The sequence below is a fragment of the Lithobates pipiens genome, unplaced genomic scaffold, assembly GCF_037356315.1.
Source record: "Lithobates pipiens isolate NorthernLeopardFrog02 unplaced genomic scaffold, aLitPip1_a1.2 Scaffold_19, whole genome shotgun sequence".
Lineage (NCBI taxonomy): Eukaryota > Metazoa > Chordata > Amphibia > Anura > Ranidae > Lithobates > Lithobates pipiens.
Window position 1 is genome coordinate 469,367,724 of NW_027507764.1, and position 26,936 is coordinate 469,394,659.

General features: G+C 37.0%; 1 protein-coding gene across 6 annotated transcripts in view; it reads right to left on the bottom strand.

The window, feature by feature from the left end:
* EYA1 (EYA transcriptional coactivator and phosphatase 1) overlaps positions 1-26,936 on the bottom strand; it is a 145,471-nt gene that overhangs the window by 115,419 nt on the left and 3,116 nt on the right. For 3 of the 6 annotated variants that reach the window (XM_077492859.1, XM_077492860.1, XM_077492858.1), the window contains exons 2-4: positions 23,713-23,770; positions 21,686-21,813; positions 17,433-17,519 (exon numbers count right to left, since the gene is read on the bottom strand). In XM_077492859.1, coding sequence (XP_077348985.1) covers positions 17,433-17,519; positions 21,686-21,813; positions 23,713-23,770 — 273 coding nt within the window. The remainder of the gene's footprint in view (positions 1-17,432; positions 17,520-21,685; positions 21,814-23,712; positions 23,771-26,936) is intronic. The other 3 variants (XM_077492863.1, XM_077492862.1, XM_077492861.1) reach the window with 1 other exon arrangement.

The window sequence follows — 26,936 nt, forward strand, 5'->3', positions numbered from 1 at the left end:
AGTTAAATGTTTTTTTAATCTGAATTATATGTGATGGATCAGAACACAATAGTCTAAGTTGGTAAAGTAAAATTAGAAAATATATACATAAAACAATTTTCCAGAAATAAAAAAATTATAATTGGCATGTGCGTATGTATTCACCCCCTTTGTTATGAAGCCCATAAAAAGCTCTGGTGCAGCCAATTACCTTCACAAGTCACATAATTAGTGAAATGATGTCCACCTGTGTGCAATCTAAGTGTCACATGGTCTGTCATTACATATACACACCTTTTTGAAAGGCCCCAGAGGCTGCAACACCTAAGCAAGAGGCACCGCTAACCAAACACTGCCATGAAGACCAAGGGACTCCCCAAACAAGTAAGGGACAATGTTATTGAGAAGTACAAGTCAGGGTTAGGTTATAAAAAATATCCAAATCTTTGATGATCCCTAGGAGCACCATCAAATCTATCATAACCAAATAGAAAGAACATGGCACAACAGCAAGCCTCCCAAGAGATGGCTGCACACCAAAACTCACGTGCCGGGCAAGGAGGGCATTAATCAGAAAGGCAGCACAGAGACCTAAGGTAACCCTGGAGGAGCTGCAGAGTTCCACAGCAGAGACTGGAGTATCTGTAGATTTGACAACAATAAGCCGTACGCTCTATAGAGTTGGGCTTTATGGCAGAGTGGCCAGAAGAAAGACATTACTTTCAGCAAAAAACAAAATCGCACGTTTTGAGTTTGCGAAAAGGTATGGAGGAAATGTATGGAGGAAGGTGCTCTGGTTTGATGAGACTAAAATGTAACTTTTTGGCTTTTTAACTTTAAAAAAAAAAAATGCTAAACCCAACACTTTACATCACCCAAAGAACACCATCAGTGAAACATGGTGGTGGCAGCATCATGCTGTGGGGATGTTTTTCAGCAGTCGGGACTGGGAAACTGGTCAGAGTTGAGGGAAATTTGGATGGTACTAAATACAGGAATATTCTTGAGCAAAACCTGTACCACTCTGTGGGTGATTTGAGGCTAGCATGAAGGTTCACCTTCCAGCAGGACAATGACCCCAAACACACTGCTAAAGCAACACTTGCGTGGTTTAAGGGGAAGCATGTAAATGTGTTGCAATGCCCTAGTCAAAGCCCTGACCTCAATCCAATAGAAAATCTGCTGTTCACAAGCGCAAACCATCCAACTTGAAGGAGCTGGAGCAGTTTTGCAAGGAAGAATGGGCAAAAATCCCAGTGGTAAGATGTGGCAAGCTCATAGAGACTTATCCAAAGCAACTCGGAGCTGTGATAACTGCAAAAGGTATTGACTTTAGGGGGTGAATAGTTGTGAACATTGACTTTTTCTGTTATTTTGTTCTATTTGTTATTTGCTTCACAATAAAAAAAAATCTTCAAAGTTGTGGGCGTGTTCTTTAAATTAAATTATGCAAATCCTCAAATAATCCATGTTAATTCCAGGCTGTGAGGCATTAAAACATGAAAAATGCCAAGGGGGTGAATATTTTTGCAAGGCACTATATTGCAGCTTACCAGTCCATAGACATGATGACTGCATTACTTTCCTTTATTCAGGTGTTTTTCCCTTTATTTTCACCTGGAAAATAGCCCACTTCCTTTCCCTTTGTGCCTACACTCATTTCTCAACTGTATCTATAAAGGGAGTCATGGCTGTCACACGGGCTGGACTTCAAACATGTCTGTCTTTTATTTTCAGCTCACAGGGAGTGACAAGGGCATAGCATTCCTGGCAAAATCAAGGTATTTTCTGTATTTGCTGAAAATGTTTTTAGCCTAGAAACTGAAAATGAAGGCAACCATCACATCTAAAAACAAGTAATCTACAATACAGAGCAGGCATCACTAAATGGCGGCCCACGGTCTGGGTCCGGCCCCAATCACTCTCCTACCTGGACCACAGTGGTCACGCCATTTAGGAGCCAGTTCTTCTCTCAGCTGTCACCCTTTCATCTTTGCAGAGCTGACAGCGGGAGGTGGGACAGTTCTGGAGGGAGGGCAGGAGCTGCCCAAGGTAAACAAGTCAGTGATTGGTTGCAAAGATGAAGGGCGATTCAAGCAACCAATCAACAGCTTGCAGCCTCCGTCCTCTATTCAGATTGGCTGTGCTTCCCATCCTCCCATCTATGTAAGGTAGGCTAGATGTAATATGGGAAGGGGGAGAGGCGCTGAGTACTGCAATGAAGAGGCTGTGTACTATAATGTGTGTGGGCCCTGAGTACTCTAATGTGTGTGAGGGCTCTGTACTATAATGTGGGGGGGAGTTAAGGCTGAGTACTGTAATGTCAGGAGGGTGGCTGAGTACTGTAACGAGAGGGGCTGAGGACAGTAATGAGGTGAACTGAGCACTGCAATTGGGGGGAGGTTTGAGGACAGTAATGTGGGGGTTGGGGGGCTGAGGACTGTAATGGGGAAACTAAGTACTGTAATTGGGGGGGTCTGAGGACAGTAATGTGGGGGGGCTGAGAACTGTAGTGGGGGAACTGAGTACTGTAAGGGGAGGGTCTGAGGACAGTAATTGGGGGGGCTAAGGACTGTAAGGGGTTGAACTGAGTACTGTAATGGGGGGTCTGAGGACAGTAATGTAGGGGGGCTGAGTACTATGTGGGGGATATAAGTACTGTAATGGAGGACTGAGGACAGTAATGTGGGGGGCTGAGGGTGTTGATGTCAAGGGGGTATGAGAAGGGGGGGTCTTGATTTTACCAAGAGGCCTCTGTGAATTTTAATTCAGTACCCCTGATATAGAGTATTATATCTTTATTTTTGGGTCTAGGCACACTTTAATCTTTTATATACAGTACAGCTTCTTTGTGGCACTACAGTCTTTTGTCCCATTACTCTGGGCAACATCCCTCTCAACCTTCCATCTCATACTGCTCTGTATTTTTATGAGGTCAGTATTCAGGCCATAGAAATGATAAGATAATGGAAAGCATAAATCAAAGGGATTACGTTTGCAAGGCAACCCAAATAGCAACCGTCATTAAGAGGGAAAATATGTTGTACAGACTAAATGCAAAGTTTTATGTATGACTGAAATACACCTTATGCAAATCCTAATTAACTATTTTATTTCTAACTAAAAAAGGCAGCCTGGTGCATAGAGATTTAGATCAGTATAGTAAATGATGGAAAATTAGACTGACAATTATGAAATAACACATTTAATGCTGCATATGGTAAAGCCAAAGAACACCAAGGTATGTGAAAAATAAACAAATAAATAATGATAGTGCTCTTTTGCATCACAATTGAACTGAATATACTTCTATCCCACTTATTATCATTCTTAGCACAGGTAATCAGCTAGAGACAGAATTACAAATTAGGTGTGTTTTGCCCACAGCAGAAAATCTTCACTAACAGAAAATTAACCACTGGAATATAATTTGGTGTTATAGTATGCACATTGGCTACTGTTCTTGGTTTAGCAAAACTATTTATTAAGCAGAAAAAAAAATATTCCAAATATGGCAGCAGTTACATGCCATTCAACTCAACTACGTGATTTTAAAACAGTGTATGTTTCAAAATTGAACAAAAACATAGCCACTCGTCATTTGCACACTATTTTTTAGCATTGTACTATCCCTTTAAGCTTTGAATAACAGAAAATTAGCATGACTTAAAGTGTATCTATAGTCAACAACAAAAATGGTTTATGTTGCAGATTACCATAGATGTTGTGGCTGCATTTGTTTTCTTTTTTTTTTTTAAAGGAGAAGTACAGCCAAAGCGCGCTTGGCTGTACTTCTCCTGTGGATCACAGGAGGGCAGTTCGTTCTGCACTCCTGTGGCCCATTTTCAGCAGACAGCGGGCTGAAGCTGACATCACAGAGCCAGTCCAGGCTTGTGAAAGATCACGACCATATGGTCGGGATTCAGCCACATGCCTGGATCGGCACCCAGCTCAGCCTCGCACGCCCCTTCACAGCGAGTGACTTCACTGGCTCTCTGCTCAGGGAGCCCAGAAACAAGCAGTCAGGGGTGTTTGATCGCTTGATTCTTAGTGTTAGAGCCATCGGGGGACATATGTAGCATCGAACCAATGCTACATCCACCTAAGTAAGTATGACCCCCCCCCCCCCAAAAAAATTCCCATACTTCTCTTTTCAGTATTTCCTCCTTTGTTTTCACCTGGTGATCCTGTCAATAACACAGTTCTTGTTCTAGGATAACTATTCACTCAAAATATTGTATCAATAATGAATGCCGCTGCAAGACTCATCCACCTTACCAACCATTCAGTGTCCTCCACCCCTCTCTGCCAATCCCTCCACTGGCTTTCACTCACTCAACAAATAAAATTCAAAATACTAACAATAATTTACAAAGCCATCCATAACTCTGCCCCCAGCTACATCACTAACCTAGTCCCAAAATACCAACGTATAATGTACTGGAATGTCTGCCTTTATTTTGTTAAGCGGTGCGCAAACTGTCAGTGCTATAAAACATGTATAATAATAATAATAATCTATAAAGGAGCAGAATCTCAAGTCTAGGGCCAGTGTTGTGTTAGGATTACAAACTACCTTCCCATCTCCTCATCTATGCAACATAGGTGGTGGCATTCTATAGTTCTCTAGAGAAAAATGGGAACAACGCAAATTGATGACAACCATTACAATCACAGAGCACAGGAAATCATTTGATTAGTCAGATATAACAAACTTTCAATTGTATATTCAATACAGACCAAAAGAGGAGTTCATTGTTAGGGTTGACATCTATTTTAGGGTTTGTTTTTTAGCAAGCATGCCTTTACAGTTTTAAAGGAAAATTGATATAATAGTACAGCCTACGGCAACTGACCTTTTATTTCAGAAGACAGAAACATATTATTTTAAGGAAATATATTTCTAACTAAAGATTTTGACTGTCAAACAGAAAAAAAAGGAAGGTAGACAGGAGCACTGGATAAACTCCTTCTATGTAATGTTTGCATGTATTGTGTAGTCAACCTTTCTGGGTCATAATTCAAGATGTAAAGCAGAGCCTCATGACATCTTCACATTATTGATAACACCTGTAGTAGTAAACACTTCCAGCTTTTAAACCCATAATGATGAGGTTTTAATGAGTTTAACTGAGAATGGAAGAAAGTGTAACAAGTATTTCTGAAATAGGTCTTAAACTGATTGTTTACGTGAATGTTAGTAATAACTCCCAAATTGCTTTGGCAATGTAAAATGTATTTGTTCCTGCCAATTAAGCTTATTTGAATTTAAATTTAAATTTGAGTTAGAGAAAGTGTGTGTGAGAGAGAAAGAGGGACCACCGGTTCATACATTGAAGATAACATCCAGAAATAGATTAGGGCAGAATGGGGCCCTAGGCAAGGAAGCAGCTTTACTCCCTTTATCCAACGATAAAGATTGTAATACAGAAGTCACCTCACTTGCACTGGTTGTAGATTGCCTGCCTGCCCCATCAGATGCCAGCTGTTAAACTCCCTTGTGAAGTGACAGGCATATTTAAAGCTTTATAATAAGAAAAACTATAATCACCACATCCACTCTCATTCACCATTGGCCAACTGTGTTATCCCACTGTTTTACTGCAGGAATATAAAGGTTGTAGGTGGGCCATCTGGACATGTACCAGGCTCTAGACCCATTCTTATGATGCCTCTGATGGCACCCTGGGTTTTCTTGGTCCACTAACTAAAGTCAGAGAATCTCATCAGTAAAGCTCACAAGAGATCTAAGAAGCCACTGGTTGACTTAGCCCTTTCAGATACTACCTATGAATACATTATGCATTTTGGGTAGACCTGGACTTATGGCAGAAATTGCAATAAAGCAGCAAAGAATGATGATGCAGCACAATATGCAATAACTACCACACAGATTTTAGACTGTTATTGTCTGATATTGTCTGCATCCTAGGACACCACTATTTTATCATTTTCACTACTTCACATTTATAAACTATATATTGCCTCTGTACATAGTCAAAATATATAATTGATTTTTTGACTGTATTTGTAAAACAAGATACAAATACATCCTGCTAGTATTGAGTTCCCTGAACCCTATACAAGCTCTTCGCACATTTGTCCCCAATTTGTTTGGTATTATCAACAACAGGAGGGCTGTAAGCCATACATGTTTTGGAGTTGTCCGTTGCTTTAAACCTTCAGGAAACAGATGGGAGACATCCTTAAACTAGAAGTATAGGCAATTTTTTTTTTTCATTTTGGAAAGGGCAAGGGAGGGTTATAACCTCTGTCAAAATTTTGTTCGCCATCTGTGTCCCATTGAGGAGATTTCCCTTCACTTCCTGTCCTATAGCCAAACAGAAAGTGAAAGGAAATCCATGAAAATTAAGGGAATGCCTTGGGGACCCCCAGGTCACCAGAACTAGTGTCGCTGTTTGAAGATTTCCCCTCTATTACTTCTGGAGACAACCCAAAATCTGGGATTTTCTTTTACTTTCACTTTCAATGATAAGGTAAATGGGACAAATAGACAGGATGAATCTCCTTAACGGGGCACAGGCAGCAATAATAAATGACAAGCGTTCTAATCCCTCTCCACTTTATCCAAAAAGTTTTGCCTTTAGTTATACTTTAAATTAACTAACATAAAACTAGGTAATGACCCTGCAACTTTGCTCCCACATTACTCCCCATTCTCAATTTTTTAAATGTATTTATTGCATGTAGAGTACTTATATAGCGCTATCAATTTCCACAGCGCTTTATACATATTATTGGTACATTCATCAGTCTTTGCCCTCAAGGAGCTTACAATCTAAGGTCCCTAACTCACATTCAATCATACAGTATATATACTGGACCAATTTAGACAGTTAACTTACCAGCATGTCTTTGGAGTGTGGGAGGAAACTGGAGTACCCATAGGAAACCCATGCAAGCACAGGGAGAACATGTAAACTCAAGGCAGTTATTGATGTGTTTTGCATGGTCTCTCTGTGTTTTCTCCAGGTACTCCATAAACATTCTTTGTTGATTCACCTTTTGAACATGGCCAGGATGTGTATCCCTCTATACTGGAAACAGATAGTGGCACTACTGATTAGCCTACGGCTGCATAAAGTTCAGTAGATTGCCTCCATGGAAGACATAGTGGCTATGGAAAATTAGAGGGAGGAGATATATTTCAAAACATAGTTTTATCGGTCTGACTACATTTTCCTTAGAGTACCATGCACTGATGTCTAATAAGTAACTTGACCAACCTGTACTGCTTTCAGCTTCTACTATTAGGCAGAGCTATTGTGTGGCTGGTCTCCCCAAGGGGACCATCACCCCATGTTTTCTTTTGGCCAGATTTCTTTTTTCCTTTCTCCATTTCTCCTATTTCCTACTTTGTTGCCTCACTATGGTAACTTGTCATAAGTAGCATCCCCTCCTTGACTCCTATAACTCAAACCATACAGATACAGGTCCTTGTTACTCAAGTTACTCTGTTTATGTCTTGCTTGGCTGTAAATTTCTCCATGAAAATTTTTAATAAAGAATTTAAAAAACAAAAACACATAATAGATTTGTAGGTACAAGTGATGTCACTGAGCCATTAGTATGACTTGCTTTTTAGTGATGTAATTTACTACAAAATGACTGTCCCCTGGACATCTAGGCAAGTTTATTGGGAGTAATGACATAGGAAAATACAAAGAACAAAACTGAAAGTGATCATAAACTCTGCTTTATAAAAATTCTATTTAATTATATTGTATATTCAGACCTCAAAAAGTACGTATGTTGCTCCCTGCCTTGTCCAAATCTACCAATTCCTTTTATTTTGGTGCTTGTGATCTGACCTTCTGTTAGAGGGTGGCTATGTTACTTCATCATGATCCCCCGGTATGTAGTAATGCAGCCACCTCTCCTGCTCACTCCTGAGAATGACTATGGAATTTGTAGTGAGTGTAGAGCACTGCACATGATCGTAACTAATGTGCCCTACTCATTCCAAACACCTGAAAGTGAGAGGGAAATGGAGACCTTAAGTAGCTCACGAAGGACATTACAAGAAGGTAAAAAAACACAGAAAGAAATAATTTTATGAGGGGGCATTAAGTAGAGGACGTATATGGATTATATGTGAAGAAAAAGAATATTGTTTAGTGTCACTTTAATGTAAAGTGGATGTTCCTTTTTCCAAAGTACCATAAATGTTCATGTATAAGCTATAACTACACTTTATGTTAGTGCTACTCAAAGTAAAAGCTCCACATGCTTGTCTAACTTGTTCGGTACTTTCCTTAAGGGCAACAGATGGATGTCAATAACCTCCAAATTCCATAAGAGGACTCATTTGTGTCTGAGAACATTTTCGCAGACTTGTTGCTGACATTAACCAATCAGATTATCACTAGCTTCTTTTCTGCATAAATAAGGAATGTGTAAAGTAAAATGTGAATGGTTGCTAGGAATCAAACAGGTAGAATTATGTTATAAGGGGGCATTATATATGTTAGGCCAGGCTGATCATCGGCAAATTTAAGTTTACTACTTATTAAAATAAACATTTTTACTTCTGTTCATGTTAAAAAATTAGCAAAATGTATGCATGATAAATAATTAGCAAAATGTAACTGATTTACAAAGTGCATGCTCCGTCCTAGTTTTATATATGTCTTCACCAATACCTAAAATTATTTAACTTTACTTAATTTCTCAATAGGTGGATAACACAAGGCTAAAATTGATTGGTTGGCACTTTGCCTTCCAAACATTTTGCAAAAAATGACAGGTTTTGTCGAGAGGGCGTAAAGCTTCCATAGCCCTTCAGGCATCATACACAATAACCTTCTCAGCTATGTACAGCGGGCACTGCTATGTATTACTCTTTGTTAGTTCCAAAGAAGCACTATACCAGTAATACAAGTTTATGCAGGATACTACAGTAATATATATTAACAGAAGTATGTGTCTTTTTATTACATATGTGTATGAGAACAAGTACCGCAAATCAATTCTAAAAAAAGGTTCTGCTCAATTGCCATTGCTTACCTAGACATTCTAAATGAGAATATGGAAAAGTTACCAAAAGTAATCAACTTGAGGTTACTTGAAAAGATCTGTATACTCCTACCCAAATTGTGTTCCTGTCGGACCAGATGCAAGTTTTCTCATTGTCTGCGCAGGGTTGGTATCCTTCCCATTTCAGAGAAAATAATTTGGCTGCTGATCAACCAGATTTTCCAACTTGTCCAAAGGCTTATAAGAATTACTTTTCAATAATTAGGCTTAAATTGGTTACATTATTTATCAAACTATGCATGTCTAAATTGACCTTGCAATTATGACAGCTGGAATCAGATTAAATGATCGCAGAGACACAGGCAGTGAACAACCAATTCTGCAAGATTTTTTTTTTTTTTACCTAATGATCAACTGTCCCCTTTGTCCCCATGCAGTGAACTCACCCTTACATATCCTGAAATAATAGACCCATTACAGTGAATCTGAGAAACATGAAGCAATATTTTCCAGAGCAGGTTGAAATAACGCATAAATCACTTTTTCCTTTTTATTTAAAGAATATGTTAGCCCAACATTTCATATTCCTGCCATGTGCCTGCTGTACCATTTACTTGTATGAAAAATATCCTGTTCTCTTGTATTGTTTCCTTTGCGAAATACTTGGTGTTCCTGCCAGTCCTTCTGCTTTCCTATTAATAACTGACCAGGCTAGATGTAAGAGCACAGCATTGTCATTTTTTTGCCCCCCACCCTTCCTCACAGCCATTCACTGAGAGGAATGGTGTACTGCAGTTTTCTCCTCCCCCAGCTCTCTGAGCGTCCCATGCAGCTGAGAACAGAAGGTATGTGATCACTTATAAAAAAGGGAAAAAAAGAATGTATAGTGTTTTTTTTACACAAATGTTTTGTACTTCATTTCTATTTTAAACTGAATGGGCTGTTTTACAAAGTGAGGGTTCACATATACTTTAAGCTACCATTGGCCAGTAAATAAGTTTAACAAATCATCAATAAAAACCCATCTTTTTAAATTTCCCACTCTGCATAAAGTAAAAAGCATCTACTCTTCTTTGTGTCTAGACACATACATTAAATAGTCATACCCAGAGTGAATTTTGTACTGTGTCATATAATTCTTCCAAACCCTGACAGACTCATTGAACATATGCTACTTGATCTAATTAGTGCATGATGGACGGCATGTACAGGCATACTTTTTCTGGTGACAGTTGTCCTTTAATATTAGAAGGCCAGTTACACAGATTTTGCAGTGTACTCAGAATATTTTTAAATGTATGCACTCTATAATTATACAAAAACACTATTACAGCCTTAAAGTACATGGCATAATGAACTACACCCTACAGAATGTTTGGGTCGTTATCTTTTGTTTATCTTTTTCTTTCAATGTCAAAATGTTAAAAATTACCATATGTCTAAGATTGGATACCGATTCTTGGAATTTTACTATTTGAAATATATGTTCTTTGCTAATCTGTAACTAAATCATATTGACAATACTTGCTTATGCACCTTCAAACTTAATAAAAAGATAATTGATAAAAAAAAAAAAAAAAAACACTGTTACCTATGACTTCACAAATGAAAATCTTAAGGTATTTAGCCAGTTTCTAGTTTGGTTACCTAAAGTAGCTGTTTTCTTTCCACAATCCAAAGACATATTGGTAACTCAATTTGCTTCCCCCCAAAAAGGACTCTAGTGCAAAACAGGCCATCAATTATATTAATTTCTTTCCTTGGGTTGCAGGAAAGAAAATCACTCAATTCCCCCATCAACACAGTCAGTGATGATTGAAGAATCCCTCCTGTGGAGCTTTTTTTTTTGTCCATCGAGGGGGGGGGGGGGGGCGACCACAGTGGTTACTGCTAGCAGATGTAGCCACTGCCAATAATCGTATGCCAAAATTAGACATGCTGGTTGTATCCAAGTCGATAGATACATCAGCTTGGGTTCAATCAGCTTGCCCATAGATGGATCGAATTTTGGCCAGTCCCTAGTTGGATAGATTCCAGGCTGTCTTTACCTAACATTGTATATCCTTTTACAATCAATTGATTGCAATACTTGCAGGTTGCTAGATACAGGTTTGAATTTTGATGCAAGTCAAAAGTTGCTTTCAGCCCCTTTTCTGGCACCACTGAACTGCAATATTGCAACTTTGTCTTCACCCAACCCTGTGCCTTTCACCACTCTTGTGCAGTTTCCCATGTCGAGGCTGGCTTAGCAAACAAACGCTTGTCATGCAAATGCCATAGAGACATCATGCTGACTGACAGCACACTCCAGCCATCGCCACCCCAACAATGGTAATATCAGCCTCCATATTTTTCTTAGCACTTTCTTAGCACTTTATCCAAAGAAGAAGATCGGTTGTGCAAAGGGGTAGTAAAAGTTAATCAATGCCATATATATATATATATATATATATATATATATATATATATAGTTAATTCCTACAAATTATCACTGGGTATGACACATAGTGCACTGCAGTCTGCAGCCCACGCAGGAGGATAATTCCTAGAACACATGCTATTAGAAATTCTGACATTCCTTATCACGTGCAGACACATTTTTCAAAGGCCTCTCTGATTACAGTTGTATCATACGAAACAGCTTAATATTATTAAGCTTGTATATAAAAATTACACAAAGCTACAGTAGTCTGTGTAGCAGCACTTAGCAACCTGCCTGCAGTGCTCAGAGTCATCCTGTCCCCCTAGGGCCAAAGGTAAACAGAAAAACCTGTCGGGCATCATTTCAGACATATCTTCCTTAAATACTACTTTTTGTGTAAATCATTAATTAATTGGACATAATGGCAACTGACAGTCCTACTGGTTTATCTTGCTGCATACACCACACTAGAATGGCTGCCTTAAGAATATTTCTCTATAAAGAATGCAGAAATTTTAAAGTATAACACAAATCAAACTGTCAGATAGGAGAGCCAAAAAATAAATAGTTGGTAAAAAAAGTAAACAGGTTTAAACATACCTATGCAAACTAAAGCTGGCCATATGTGTGGCATTTTTTTTCTTGCTACCAGTGCAAATAGCTAATGAAACCTGAGCAGCATAAAAGATTAACAAATTAGCAAGCGTGAGTTTCTGTGCACAACAAAAACCTTCTGCGCTAGCCATAAACATTTTCCAGAATGACGGAGAATCTCTGCAATCAATTATGAATCATTCCTTTTCCCCATCTTGGTGCGCACAATCCGTTCACTTTTCATGAACAAAAAAAAAAAGTCATGTATATATATATATATATATATATATATAAGAAGCCATAGTAGGAAATCTGCCTGACTACCTCAGAAGGCTGATGTGTAATTTGTCTCCCAAGGTTGTTATGAGATCTTCTTTTCTATGGGCACATTAAATATAATGCTTCTGATATCATTCTCTATTGGCTGCATGATGGTTTTTGGTTAATATTGTGGCCTTGCACTGCTGGCAACATGGGCTCTAAATGAGCACTAACTGGGATTAATCAAAACAATTCATTATAGCAAAATTTTACAAAACATGTCAGTGTATTTGTACTGAATGATACAATACATTTTTTAAAAGACCAGGGGAATATTTTTCACTCTTGACATGCACATTAAATAGTCATTGGGAAATCTAAACATCATAAAAGCGTTCTGTAGAACTATTTGGAGAAAAACGGTACCCATACATGCTAATTTTCCATAAATGTACATGCTTATTTTGCACCTTTATGCACTGAACAGACACTTCAGGTACCAGTCTTATATTGGTTACTCATTTAGTAGAACAATGAATCTTTTAGGATGGATTCTGAGACTGATCATCCCCAGGTACCTGCAGGTCTCACTGACAGCCACAGTTAAAGGATTGTTTTCCAACCTGACTATAATCTGCTGGACTGGTTTATGAACACACTGGGGTTGATTTACTAAGACTGGAGAGTGCAAAATATGGTACAGCTGTGCATAGTAGCCAATCAGCTTCTAACTTCAGCTTCTTCGATTAAGCTTTGACAGAAGAACTTGGGGCCTCATCGTGTCTATGCACCCTTATTCCATATACCCTCTAAGCAGGACAAAATAGTGCCAAGGTATGTTCTGTCTCCCAACAATTAAATGTTAGATGTGGCAACTACATTAGTTAATTTTTTCAGGATTTTCCTAACTTTAATTCTACCCGCTGATCCTGTCAGTACCCACTTTTTGTCCTGGGGTGGCAACACTCACTGTATCTATGGATCAGCAGCATTGTCAATATGTTGGGGGGGGGGGATTTCCATAATTCATAGAGAGAGCTGGAAACAATGCTAAGTGATAACAGTTAGCGGGGAGTAACTACTAATCATGGGGCCACATAGCAAACATTTTATGGTGTTCTACCTAGTGTTGTTGATCTTCACATGCAGTATTTCTAAAGTAGTTCTAATGTAAGGACAGGTAGCAGGAGTGCTGTCAGCATTGTCAGTACTAGGGACCAAGTAACAGCTCAATTCTCAGTAGCTCACCATTTTTTTTCAACATCTCAAATCCCAGAGAACCTTAAAGGACAAGTACAGCCAAAGCTTGTTTGACTGCACTTCTGTGGATCACAGTAGTACAGTTTGCTTCACACTCCTTCAACCCACTTTTAGCAGACAGCAGGCTGAAGCCCGCTGTCTGCTGATGTCACAGAGCTCGGGCAAGATTGCGACCATATATATGGTCGGGACCTGCCCACATGCCGGCTCAGCCTCTCAGCGAGCCGCTGAAAGGGAGAGTGCTTCTGACAGTGACCAGCTCTCTGCTTAGGGAGCAATCGGTGGTGCAGGGGACAGATGCAGCATCCACTTAGGTAAGTATGATTTTTTTTTAAATGATTCCCATACTTCTCTTTTAAGCTGGCCATGTACATATCAGTTTTATCAATCAGCCAGCCGGCTAATCAAAAAAAGTAAGCAATTGCCCCATCCACACAATCATGGTGGATGGGAAAATCTGTCCTGCTGTGTCATTATATTCTGAAAGCGGGACTCCTGTGCCATCAGAACACGCTGATCAGAGCTACAGCCAATTGGTTGCAGTGCCATTTGGAACAGCATTTTCCAGCAAACAACAAAATGTTCCAACAAAATTTTCCAACAAACAACATTTTGAGAACAGTTGGTCCTTAGATTAACGGCAATCAAATAGGAACGGCCATAGATGTATCAAAATGCATCCAGTCCCTGCTGAACCAGCCAAATTTTGATCCATCTATAGCCAGCTTTAGTATAAATTCTCATTCCGGTCACAACATCCGTCAGATTTATTCTGACGGATTTTGTCCGAAACGTGTGTTGCATACACAAAGTTGTTGGAAAATCTGATTGTTCTGAACGAGGTGACGTCAAACACGTACGTCAGGACTATAAACGAGCCAGCAGCCAATAGCTTTCATCTCTTAGTTTATGCTGGCACTTTGTCCGTCGGAATTGTCTACACACGATCGGAATTAATGCGATCGGATTTTGTTGTTGGAAAATTTTAGATCCTGCTCTCAAACTTTGTGCGTCAGAAAAAGACCGATGGAGCCCACACACAGTCGGATTTTCCGACAACATGATCCGATCGCACATTTTCTGTCGGAAAATCCGACCATGTGTATGGGGCATAAGTCTTTCCACCCCTTTTACTATCACAAGACAGTTGCAAAAAGCAAGAGTTGTAGTAGCATTAATGATGACCATCACAATGTTTGATATTATGAGATAATTGTCAGTGCTGCTATGCACATTTATCCCATAACCATATAATATAAACTGTTTTAAACTGTGTGGAGTCTGCAGTACTAAAAACAACTTTCACTTCTTATCTGTGGAAGACTGCATTAAACATACAGGGTTCATTTTTGCACTGGCCAGAATGACCAGAAGTAATAAGGGCCAAGACAGGTAAACAAATTATCCCTACCACACAGCCTGAAAATGGGATCTGTGACTAGTGGCAATAATGTCTGATGTCAGCTATACTTGACTGAAACTGTCACAGGGGGTAAAGGGTCATTGTCAACAGCAGCCCCTGCAATCTTTAATAATACAATATTGAATATGAATTATATTTGAATACATACAGATTTTCTAAGTTTAAATTGCCTCGATAGCCCACCCCCCAATAGTGCCCCCTTTCATGCCTAGGTCCCATAGCAGCCAGGTGGGCCTCTGACAGTCTGCAGTAGAACATAGAAGCATAGTACATAGGAAGCTTATTGAATTTTTGTTGAATAACAGAACTTTTTTTCAATTATCGAACAGATACAACAAAATGCTTTCAATAGCACTGCGGACCAAAAGAGGGCTAAAAAGAGAAGGTTTTAAATTAGGGTTTATATATACTTTAAATATTTTGTACGGGTGACCTACAAAACACAATTTATAAATAGTTCATATGTGAACTAATTCATAAATGTATAAATGGTAAACATATTTTCTGTAATTTACTGCAATGAAAGTGAAAGGCCAGGGTAAAATCATTTCTAGCTAAGGAGCAGTTAACTGTGAAAAATAAGCAATACAATAAAAATTCAACTTTGACTGAACCGTGGTGTTTTTCTATCTCTACTTGAAACAATGAAGAACAGTTATGTGATGGCAAGGACTCCCAGTGCTAGCAGCGTACAGCATGACTAAGATACAATCTAAAGTAGTGGAATTTTTATATGAAGGCTCTATATAAAAACTGGCTGTAAGAATCAAACATTTTACAATGGGGGTCATTTCACTCGAATGGCTGATTTACATCTATTTACATGAGATCTTTTTATGTGGTACAATAAATGTAAGACGAGACATTTTCTCCATGTCCCAGTCATTTGGAGATGTCACAGTAACCTCATGCTCATTAAAAAGTGGCTTTATAAGGCTACATCAGGTCAAGGAAAAGAATGATATTAAAGCTAAACTCTTCTTCATATAATTTCTGGATTTTTAAGGGTAGACTGTTAAATAATTGAGCTCATCAGATTTATTTTAATTACATTTTTATATTATTATAACATATACAGTAACCAATTAAATAGCAAATTAAAATTAAATTTGAAAAAAGTAAATCATTCATCAAAAAATCCATTAAAACCCTCAGGGCTGTTCTTAAAACACTGTAAAATTTGCAAAAGACATAAGGTTACCTTCAGAATGTGCATGTATGATGTGATAGCAAATAATAGGCTCATGTCTAAGCAGACACCCTGCCACTATACTGCTCTTCATTGAACAATAGTGGTTGGATGGAAAAATCAAACCCAGGCACTCAGTTTGTTTCTACAAAAGGATTTGCTGAAGGTGGTCAAACATTTAATGTTCACCATGTGATCCAAAAATGCATATAGACTGTTTCACCATTTTCCAGTTTACTAAAAAATACAACATGGCAACAGTAAGTAAGCGTACATAGTATTTTTACCTTCTATCTGTATACCTAAACATGGATTGTTGTAAGGGGGTTTATTGAAGGTTTCCAAGACCATTCAACCTCCATATTGTCTATATTAAGCAGTCATGTACTGTTTAGGGAATTACTTAGTGAAAGGTGTCAGTTTTGGGGCCTCTCCAAAAGATCTATGAAATAAACAACCCAATCTCAAAGCAATAAAAAAAATACAGCATACTGTAAAAAATAAGCCAGTACTATAGTCCTGAATGGAGTTCCCACCAAATTACTGCATGGTTCTTCTCTCGGTATCGGAATTGGTTTATTTTTGATGTTCATGTTTCAGCTCAAAGCCAAAAACATAATGATAGATTAACTGTCTTACACCCAAAAATGCCTTGCGCATATTCCCGTGTACATGATAATGTCTTGAATATGGGAAAAAGATTAATATCAATAATTTGTTGTTCTACAAAAAATCTGACCAATAGTCAGAGCAACAGTAGGCACTGTTAGGAAAGCTTTTAAAAGCTTTTAAAAAAACATCCTATTTTAGGTTTGGACACCCAATCAAACCAGAAGAAGGGGAATGCAAAAGCTGACATGGAAACTGAAGTGGACACAAACAGTTTGGTCATCAAGCACATCAAAGCTTACTTTTGTAGGACAAAATAACTCAGGAAAACAACTTTAATAGCTAACTGTACTGAAAACCAGAGTAAGTTGTCAAGTCAAAACTCACAAGGCCCCTTTGTCAGCCTAGTCACCTAAACCCCCCTGAAAGGTGTACTTGCACAGAATTTAACTAACTATATTCACTGAATGTGCCATTGCTTGGAGTAATATGACAATGCAATACAAATGTGACCATGCTCAAAACTTTTCTCTAGTGTCTAGGCATACAGCAGCGTTAAAGAGTTTTATCTCCATGGCGGCTTTTTGCTATGCATTGAAGGTTTAAATCAAAAAATATCTCATGCACTCTCTGAAACCCATATGATTATAAAATAAAAGTGATTTTCTACATTCTACAACACTGTGCCATTTCCTCACCTGTGCCATATTTGTCAGACATGGATGAATCCATCTTAGAGTAAACATTACTAAAGTAGGCCATAGACGAGTCGAAAAACGAAAGTTCTGTTGATCGAAAAAAGACAAAAGCTCATACAATTGTGCCATCAAAAAAACAAAACAAAAAAAACCCAGCATGTGGATTAGGCGCTTTGGATTGCGGCATGGGAATTGCGTGTCGCAGCTGGCACACTATTGATGCGAAAAATGAACAATTTGACGATCAATATAAATTTTGTTTGCTTTTTGACTCGTCTATGGCCTGCTTAAAGGTGTAAGTTTGATAATGTTTCATGGAATTTGTAAACTGTTTTCTGGAGTTTCACTAGAAGTAATTGGGAATTGAAGTATTGTCAGAAGATGAACATATTATTTTAATTTCCCCAATACCCTTCTACAAGATAGTACACAGTAAACTGTACACTGAGTGAAAAAAAGCTTTTAGATCAATGCAAAACCTGAAAGGATTCAACGTGCGGTGTAAAGCCAGCACAGTGGGGTTTATTTACTAAAACTGAAGAGTGCAAAATGTGGTGCAGCTGTGCATGGTAGCCAATCAGCTTCTAACTTCAGGTTGTTCAGTTAAGCTTTAAAAAAATAAACCTGGAAGGTAATTGGTTTTGATGCAGAGCTTCACCAGATTTTTCATGCTCCAGTTTTAATAAATAAACCCAAGTGGGATAGGAATTGTATGATGCATACAGCATATCAACTCTGATGGAACCTTTTTGATAGAAATCAGTTTCTGATATAAATTTTAGTTCTTATTGGCCCAGAATATCATCTTTCCAGTGAAAAGGCTTTTCATAGAATAGTATCACTTACTACGAAATTCCTATACAGAGGTGACCATAATAACAGTGGTATGTTCAAGTGATGGTCCCTACTTGTGCAGGAGACACAACTGCATGTGCAAAATGACTGATGTTGAAAGGTCATTAAAGCTGACCATTTACATGGAAATCAAGAGGACCCAAGACAATGCTATTCCTTTGCCCTTAAAAACATGATAAGCAAACCAGAGTTTTTAAAGTCTAAATTATTTTTGTAGAGAATATATTGAAGGTTAAATAGACCTACTCAAGGCAAAGAGCAAGTTACAGTAACCGATAGCAATCAGTTGTGAGTCTCTGCTGACATCCATTATCCAGTCATGTGTAACCAAAAATACATTTTCTTTTTCATTTTCTATGCATGTGATTGGTTATACTTAGCAAAGTAAATTTTCACCATATTCAATGAGCTAAGGGAAAATTCCCCTGCAACGTGAACAGCCCATTTGTCTTGATTAAATTAATAAAAGTTCCCTGTGTGTCTACTTTGTTCTTTGCAGCATCTTATTAAACAAGACTGCATGTGTTGGCATACCCACAATGTTTTCAATGTTTGCTTGAGATAGGTGTAAAAGGCTTCTCTCTAATGTTGACCTCCATTAAGGGACATATGCAAGGAGACTGGACCTAAATTGAGTTGCTCAAGTACCTCTTTGCCTTATCAAGAAACAGGGAGGAGTAGAGAAGACTGAGATTTACATATGTCTGCACTCAAATATGTAGCTACTATTTTTTATTTCAATACAATACCAAAAGTGTGTGAAAATATGTTAGGAACTTCAACACATAAATGGCAATTCAAAGTGTATATGATTCCATTTAATAGGTTGACACAGATGTATAATTTGTAATATTACAAAAATACTATCTCAAGTACGTAAGGGCAGTGAGTTTAATGAACGATATGTACCCAGCAGTGAGGATAGTAAATGATTAAAGATCTTACGTAATTTTAACATATATAGGTATCAGTTTAGGTATTTAGGTATAAGTGAAGATCCTTACATATTTGGAAATATATCAGGGGTAAAGCTGGCCATAGACTAGTAGATAGACTAGTAGACTAGTAGATAGTATATAGACTAGTAGATTTTCAAACGAACCTTTGTACAAATACTTATACAAACATTCATACGAAAATTCTCATTTGTACATTCAATAGTTTGACAATTGTTACTTGAAAGTACTTGGAAAACACGTTTTTAACATTCAGTTTTGCAGTAAATGGACTTTTCGAAATGAAAACCATGTCCGTTGTTAGAAATTCTGTCATTCAAGAAAAAATTTCCATCCTGCTCCTTCAAATTTTCTTGACACAGTGTTCAAAAATGAACATCCCTTTGACCCCATCAACAATTAGAAAATTGAATGAACATTCCTAAAATGAACATTTCCAAAGGAAATTCTACTTGTGTATGACCAACGTCAGTGGTAATATGATGTAAAAACAAAGTCAAACTGTAATGTGTGTATTGAGTCAATCTCTTTGAGAATCAGCTAAGAGCTGATTATGTAATCTAGTACATATAAGAATAAGTACATTTATGCATGTTCGGCAGTCTCATAACTTTTATTTCCTAAATATATTTATGAACAATCTATATTATATGGAGACACAAACATATTACCCTGCCATTTACCATTCACTAGCTCTTTTATTAACTTTTTACATTTCTATTCTTTTACATATTAACATGTATAGTTGTATTTACCCTAAGTAAACACTGTGATCACAATAAAAATCTTTTCACAGTTGCCCAAGACACTGTTTGATTGATTTCCTAAAGGCAAATAAACTGTTCACTTTGCAAGGAAAATTTTCCTTAGCTTAGTGAATGAGGTAAAATGACTCCCATCAACCAATAACGTGTAAGCAAAATACTGATTTTTAAGTTCCTTTGTGATTAAGTATTCTTTTTCAAAATGAACCCCCTTCCCCCCCGCATTCACTAAGCTAAGAGAAAATTCCCTTGCAAAGTGAAAAAATGATTTGTTTTTAAAAAATAATGCTATGTGCATACATGCCACTGTGGATTGGCAATATGTCAACTGCCAAAGGACTTGGTTTATCTGATATCAAGTTTTTGTGGGCCTAGTAGAGCTAGTGTGTGTTTCAGTATATCTTCTTGGAGTAAAACATAGAAGTTTATGGATTTGTATAAATACTCAGAATATTTCTCCAATATTTCCTGATTTAACAATGCTACAGGTTTGTTTTTACTGCTGCTGAACTGGCCTCAGCAAAATGTGTTCACATGCACAAATGTGGCTGACATACTTTATAAATTGAATATTTAAACAGACAAAATAGACACAGGAATGAATATAGTGGGCTCAATGAATTAATGGCTTCAACCCAACCAATAATAAATAAAAGATATCTTCACATAACTATCCATATCATATTCACATGGGACATGGGTTCACCTACTCTGAATTTATTGTAATTTCCAGTAAATCTCTAAACTTGTCCAGCACCTCAACTTATCTAGCACCAGGTTCAACAGAAGATCACCAAAGCAAGCCATAACACAGCTATGGTCAGCATGACAATGATTTTACTAACACACCTTCCTGTGCCTTCGACATGCATTAGACTAGTGGCTATTATAACAATACATTTGTTATACGTTACTGTAGGATATGTACAATGTGCAATTACTTATAATAAACTGAGAGACCAACGATTACTATGCAAATCAGGTGAACACTAATTAATTAATTAATTTATTAATAAAAGATACATTTGTCTTTCTATTAGACTTTTTGGTATGTTCCTCCGATAAGCTTTTTAACCACCAAATTGATTATATCTGCTTCTCAGAATAAATTAACTGATTCTAAGTAAATATGAACTTTTAGTAACACAATATGCAGAATGCATGTCTATGCTCTTTGACATACATGCATCTACTCTAGTTATTTCTTATTGTCATGCATATATTTGGAATTTAAACTGTCTTACACTCCAGACTATTGTAAAATAATTAAGGCTGAGCATTTTGATATATTATAGTTGTTCTAAAGATAGCAAAATGTTCTTGGATACTTTTGTTAGGGTATATAATTTGACTTTACCGTAATCCAATACATACTGCTAAACAGATATGTTTAATATATTTTATTTATTGGTATGTTCATTTCCAAAATTCCTTAGCACTTTTTGCAATTTATTAAGTATATCTCTCAATGAAATGAATGCAGCTCCTTACAAAGTTACCCGACTCACTTCAAACCCCAGTTTCATCAAAATCCCTAAAATACAGTATTATAGAGTAATAACCGTCTTATTATAAATAATGTATCTATTTACACAACAGAAAGATCTGCTAAAGATGCCAGCGCATATGTAATTAGACAGACAAAAAAAATCGAATCCAGCTGTTTCATGCCACTTACCTTCTGTGCCATTTGGTGTCATGGAATTGTTGTTTATGTGTGAGTTATCAAGACTTGTCCCACTGGGAGAATCACTACTGCCACTAAGTCGACTATGTGGACTAGCTAGATCCTGCATTTCCATAGACCTGAAACGAAGCCAGATTCAGCCATGAATACAATGGATAGCTATCATGCTCTGTCTCCCCCCCTACTCCACCACAGAAACAATCTATTAGAGCATTGCTGCACCATATGCTCCAGGCCCCAGAGCATAGGAAAACACAGCATGTCAATTGTCTCTCAACAGAATTTGACTCTTTGCTTAGATTTTCTCCTATGGTTAATTCTGTGAGTCCCGTGAATTATAAAAGTACCATTAAGTTCTTTGTTTACTATTTTAGCTCAGCTTTTATATTTAAGACGCATTCTGCACTAGCGTTTTAGATCTTTCTCAGTTAAAAAAAAAATAAGGACATGGTTTACTATAAAAATAGAAAGCTATCCCAATAAACCCATATTTGTTTTAAATAATAAAAAAAATAAAAAAATCAAATGCAATTTTTTTACACCTAAGCAAATATGGGTTTTCTGGGCCACAGTAAAATGACTCACTTAGTAAATAACCACCTAATCAGTGAGGATCTATTAATCATTTTATTCTGAATAAATATCTTTATAAAACAATTTATTTTGAGTTGTATTTAAAAAAAAAAAAAAAAAAGCATCATTGATGAGATTTAAGCGTGACCAATGCTACACAGCCCAGTCAATATGGCATTGTATTAGCCCTGCCTGTGCTTTCTAATATAGATAATTATCTGCATTATCAGCCTATTAGTGCAAACAGCCTACTGTCATTGAATTAGCACTCAGCACTCACAAGCTGCCATGATTTATCATCCAATTGTGTTTTAAAGGGTCTGCAAACACTTGAAGCAATTGATGTAGCCTACAGCCCTGTGACAGCAAAAAGGGGTATTCATGATGCACGTGTTTACTCTGGCAAACTAGTTAATTGTTCCTGTGTTTCCGTTGAAACAAATGCAGCATTAAAACATTATTATGTTTGCTCAGTTGTTTGCTTTGTGGATTACATAAAGCGTGCCCAATTGAAAAGGGATAAGGCCAGCATACAAGGAATCCATACAGACTTTAAACTGCTTTAGTACAGTAGGACAACTCATCTGCCGTTCAGGCACAGCTTGAGCACAACAATAACTTCAAGCCAAAGTGTTTAATGCCTCCTGCACAGACTACCAACAAGAAACCATCAGCTACTAATAAAACAAAGCATTTGAGGATTCATATTAAAAATATGCTGTAGGAATTACAGATGGCATTTTACAAAGAATATAAGGAATATTTATAGGGGATTTAACAAATATGTATGTTCATGACACATTTTCCTTAATTAATTTTGAATTAAAAAATATATATAAAAAATAAATAAAATTAAACTATTAGCCACTGGCTTCTAATAATTTTACACCACATTTGCTAATCTTTGTAAATGGTTGTACAGTTTATAAATGTTTTGCAAAAAAGGTATTATCATTACTGTCAGTCTAATTTTAGAAAGGATATGACAGCCTAATTATAACATTAAGGCCTACCTGAACAGTTGATTTATAGCATACATGTATTTTACTTATAATACTTCATTATTACTGTCATATATAAAATTAAATGCTGATAGATGCTAATGACTAATTACTAATTTAAACAAATGGTGGTGCTTCAATTATAGTATAAATCACGTTACTGTATATAGACCATGATGTGCAATGATGCAAAATGCACAAAATTCAACAACAATTTCTATTTCCATAAATCATAAGCCTGATTATGTTGTAAATTTAACCAGAAGTTTTTAATCACACAGGCAAGGCGTTATTTAAAATTTTATAGTAAAATTTGTGCTGACTGTAGCAAAAAAAGCATATCTCTGTCTCTCATGCAATCAAATCAAAGCAATGAATACAGACTTCATAGAAAGAGCAACACCACATAAAAAAAGTCTTATGAAAAAAAAAAATAGCTCTTACCTTTGATAGGGGGAAACCGCAACATCTGACCAGTCATAGAAGTTGTTTGATTTTACACCTAGAAGTCACAACATACAAGTGGTGTTATTTTAATATCCGGGTTGAGTCTAGGTTGGTAATTGTAGGACTGTCTTGCTAGACTGTTACTAGGCTAACTGTGAGCAGAAGAAGACACTGTGGTAGTAAAGTCATTTTGTCTTCATGTTAGTGAGTCTGAACTGTGGATTCTCCCTGCAGATCCCCTCCTCTTTCTCCCCGTCAGGGGGAAGGCAGCCAAATGGCAAGGATAGTGATTCATCATTGGTCTATGACAGCTGCAAAATGGATTACCCCTCCCCCAATCAACATGCAAAGTCGTTTTTTGTAAGGTAGTTGGGACAAGGTGCTTGGGAAAGGTAGCTATTAGCTGAATGGTCTTTCTAAACAGAAGTAGCTCAAGCATTAAACCCACAGAAGCATCCTCAAAGACTTTCCTCTCTTGTTATCACTGTCTGGAATACCCCCCCCCCCCTTCCTTTCCGACACTTTAACTCTTAACAGCATCCTAATCTTATCAGCTCACTCCTATTTCATTTGTTAAAGGGCATTTAAAAGTCCAGAAGCCCAATTTCTGGAATTTCTAGGGAAATGGAGGAATGGCCTTACAAATTAGCCCCATACATCCGTACAGTACCTCTATTTTTCTCATCCTAATTGGACAAAACCTGAAAACCGCACATGGAATAAACATTGCAGTTCAATGTAAACAACTCACAATTTGAATGCCGTTTAATCAGGACGGCAGAGAAGCCATAAATGAACTTTCCTTTCATACAGGGGATGAGTCAATTTTATTTGTATATTTATATAAACATGTTTGCAAATTAGTTGTGTATTATATGACAGAGCTATGTGGCCTGCTTTTTTCCTTCTCATGTGGATTGGTGCGGATTGCTCCTATCCTGTTGATTGAAAGACGGGATCTATAGCAGGATTTGCTGGGAAGGTTTGTTGATGATATGCATTACTGCAGGCAGTGTATACTGCAAACAGGTGATAAGGCCCAAGGTGAAGAAAGGTTTTTGGCTTAGAAAGCACAAACAAACTCTTCACTGGCAACCGGAACGTATTGTCTGAAATTCTACATCCAGAAACTTTGATGTGCGCTTCCATTCAACCTGAACTGACGTCTCTTTGATGATCTCAGCACAAAAGATAGAAATGAGGCATTTTAAGTGCAATATAGCTAGCCGGGCAAAATTTCACTTCTCAGCCTTTCAACCGTTGCTATTAAGTCCTAATAATGATGATCATCTAGGTAATGCAGTATTAGGTTGATATGTCCCTCTTTACTCACAATGCTATTATTCCTGTTAAAATGTAAAAAAAACAGAACTATATCAAGACTAACGTGCCTGAATATTCCAAATTGTAATAATAATAATAATAATAATTTGAATTATTTTGTAATAAAACAATATTAATGTATTTTATAACATTCTTATACCTTTTGTTTTATATATTGTGAATCTCCCTACCAATCTCTATCAATCTATTACTCTATCTCTCTTTATCTGTCTATCTAGCTATCTATTTATCACCTCATACATCTATTTTTCTCTAATTGTTATAAGATGATAACCAAAGAAAAGCTGCAAGAGAAACTGAAACTGAAATTTTCATACATTTATGGATGATCGAAGTTGCTTCTAATTAATTTGAATAAAGTTTGATGCTCTCACATACCTAGGTATAAAAGTACAAATATAAATGTATATATTTATGTCATGACTTAAAGACATTTTATGTTAACAAGGTCTGGAGACAGGTTCTTTATTATGGCAAAGAAAAATACTAGTTAGGTATATTTTGTAAAATAAAGGGAGGTACCCAAGTGTATTTAAAGTGTATTTAAACCATGTGTTATGTGTTACCAGATTAAGAAAAAATGACTCCTTAATCAAAATAACTTTAAGACAACTAATCCTCACTTAGGCTGGTCAGCTGAATCCACAGAGTGGCCCAGAGAAAATAAATGGACTCGTAAGAATGTGAAGTCAGACAACAATTAGACACAGATGTGAGCAAAATTAGTTACAGTTTACAAAATGCTACACTTCACATGCTTTTCTTCCCCCCATTTGCCTTCTCTCAGTCCGTGGTAAAAAAAATTATGATGTTGAAGAGAGGCAAAAAAAAATAAAAAATAGACAGGAAAAATACATCTCTGCTTAGTGCTGACATGTATTTTTTCACCACTGTATGTGTTATTCTAAAACGATCCCACACTTATTTCTTGATAAGTGATAGATGCATGGACCATTTCCATATTCTGAGGAAAACTTTTGACCTTAAAAAGCATATGCCATGAAAAATATAAAAGGTTTAATTATTATTATATTTTTTTAAATTATTTTAATAAAAGTAAAAAAAAAAAAAAAAAGGTGTCCTGTGGTTTGGTGACAGCCTTCTGAGCAGTGCCTGCCTGTAACCTCTGGCACAGTGAAACAGTTTTCAATAAAAACAAGTACAGATTCCTCTGATGTAAATTTAAGACTTGCCAATTTGAGTTCTGATTAGTTAATGAGGTCCTTTAAGATGCCTGTTTTTACTAATTAAACATATAATTCTTCACAGATGGAAATTTCACTGATTGGTTAAACAGGCTCATTGTCGTTAACCTCTAAATGGCTGAAAGGAATTAGAGGGAGGGTTCCAGGGCCCATCAGGACTGAAAGGGTTAAACATTGTCCGGTATCCCACCAATCCATTGAATAGCCACATTAAATCTGTTAATACCATGCACTTCAACCTCCAAAAATTATTTCCAGAAGGCGGACTTGCTATGCAAGATCATCAAACAAGGCTTTAGGCTCACATTTTCTCACATTTTCCCTACCACAGAGCTCAGGATGCGGAGGAGATTTCATGACTTTTTCAGTGTTTATTATACTTTGTAAAATTACAAAATCAAAAGTGCCTGACAGCAGCTCCCGGATCAAGCCAAAAACTTAATAATGTTCTGTGAAACGTAAACTGTAAATGGGAAAGGATTTGAAATTTCAAAGCAACGGCAAAATCTACACAAATTATGGGGTTTCAAGCCTTGTAGTTTTTGCTTACTTGAAGCAATTTTTGTAAAATGACTATAATTTGAAATATTTTTACTTTCCAAAGGCAGGGATGTTTTCAGAATGGAAGCACCGGCCTTATCAAAATAAATGCCACTGACGAGCAACTGAGAT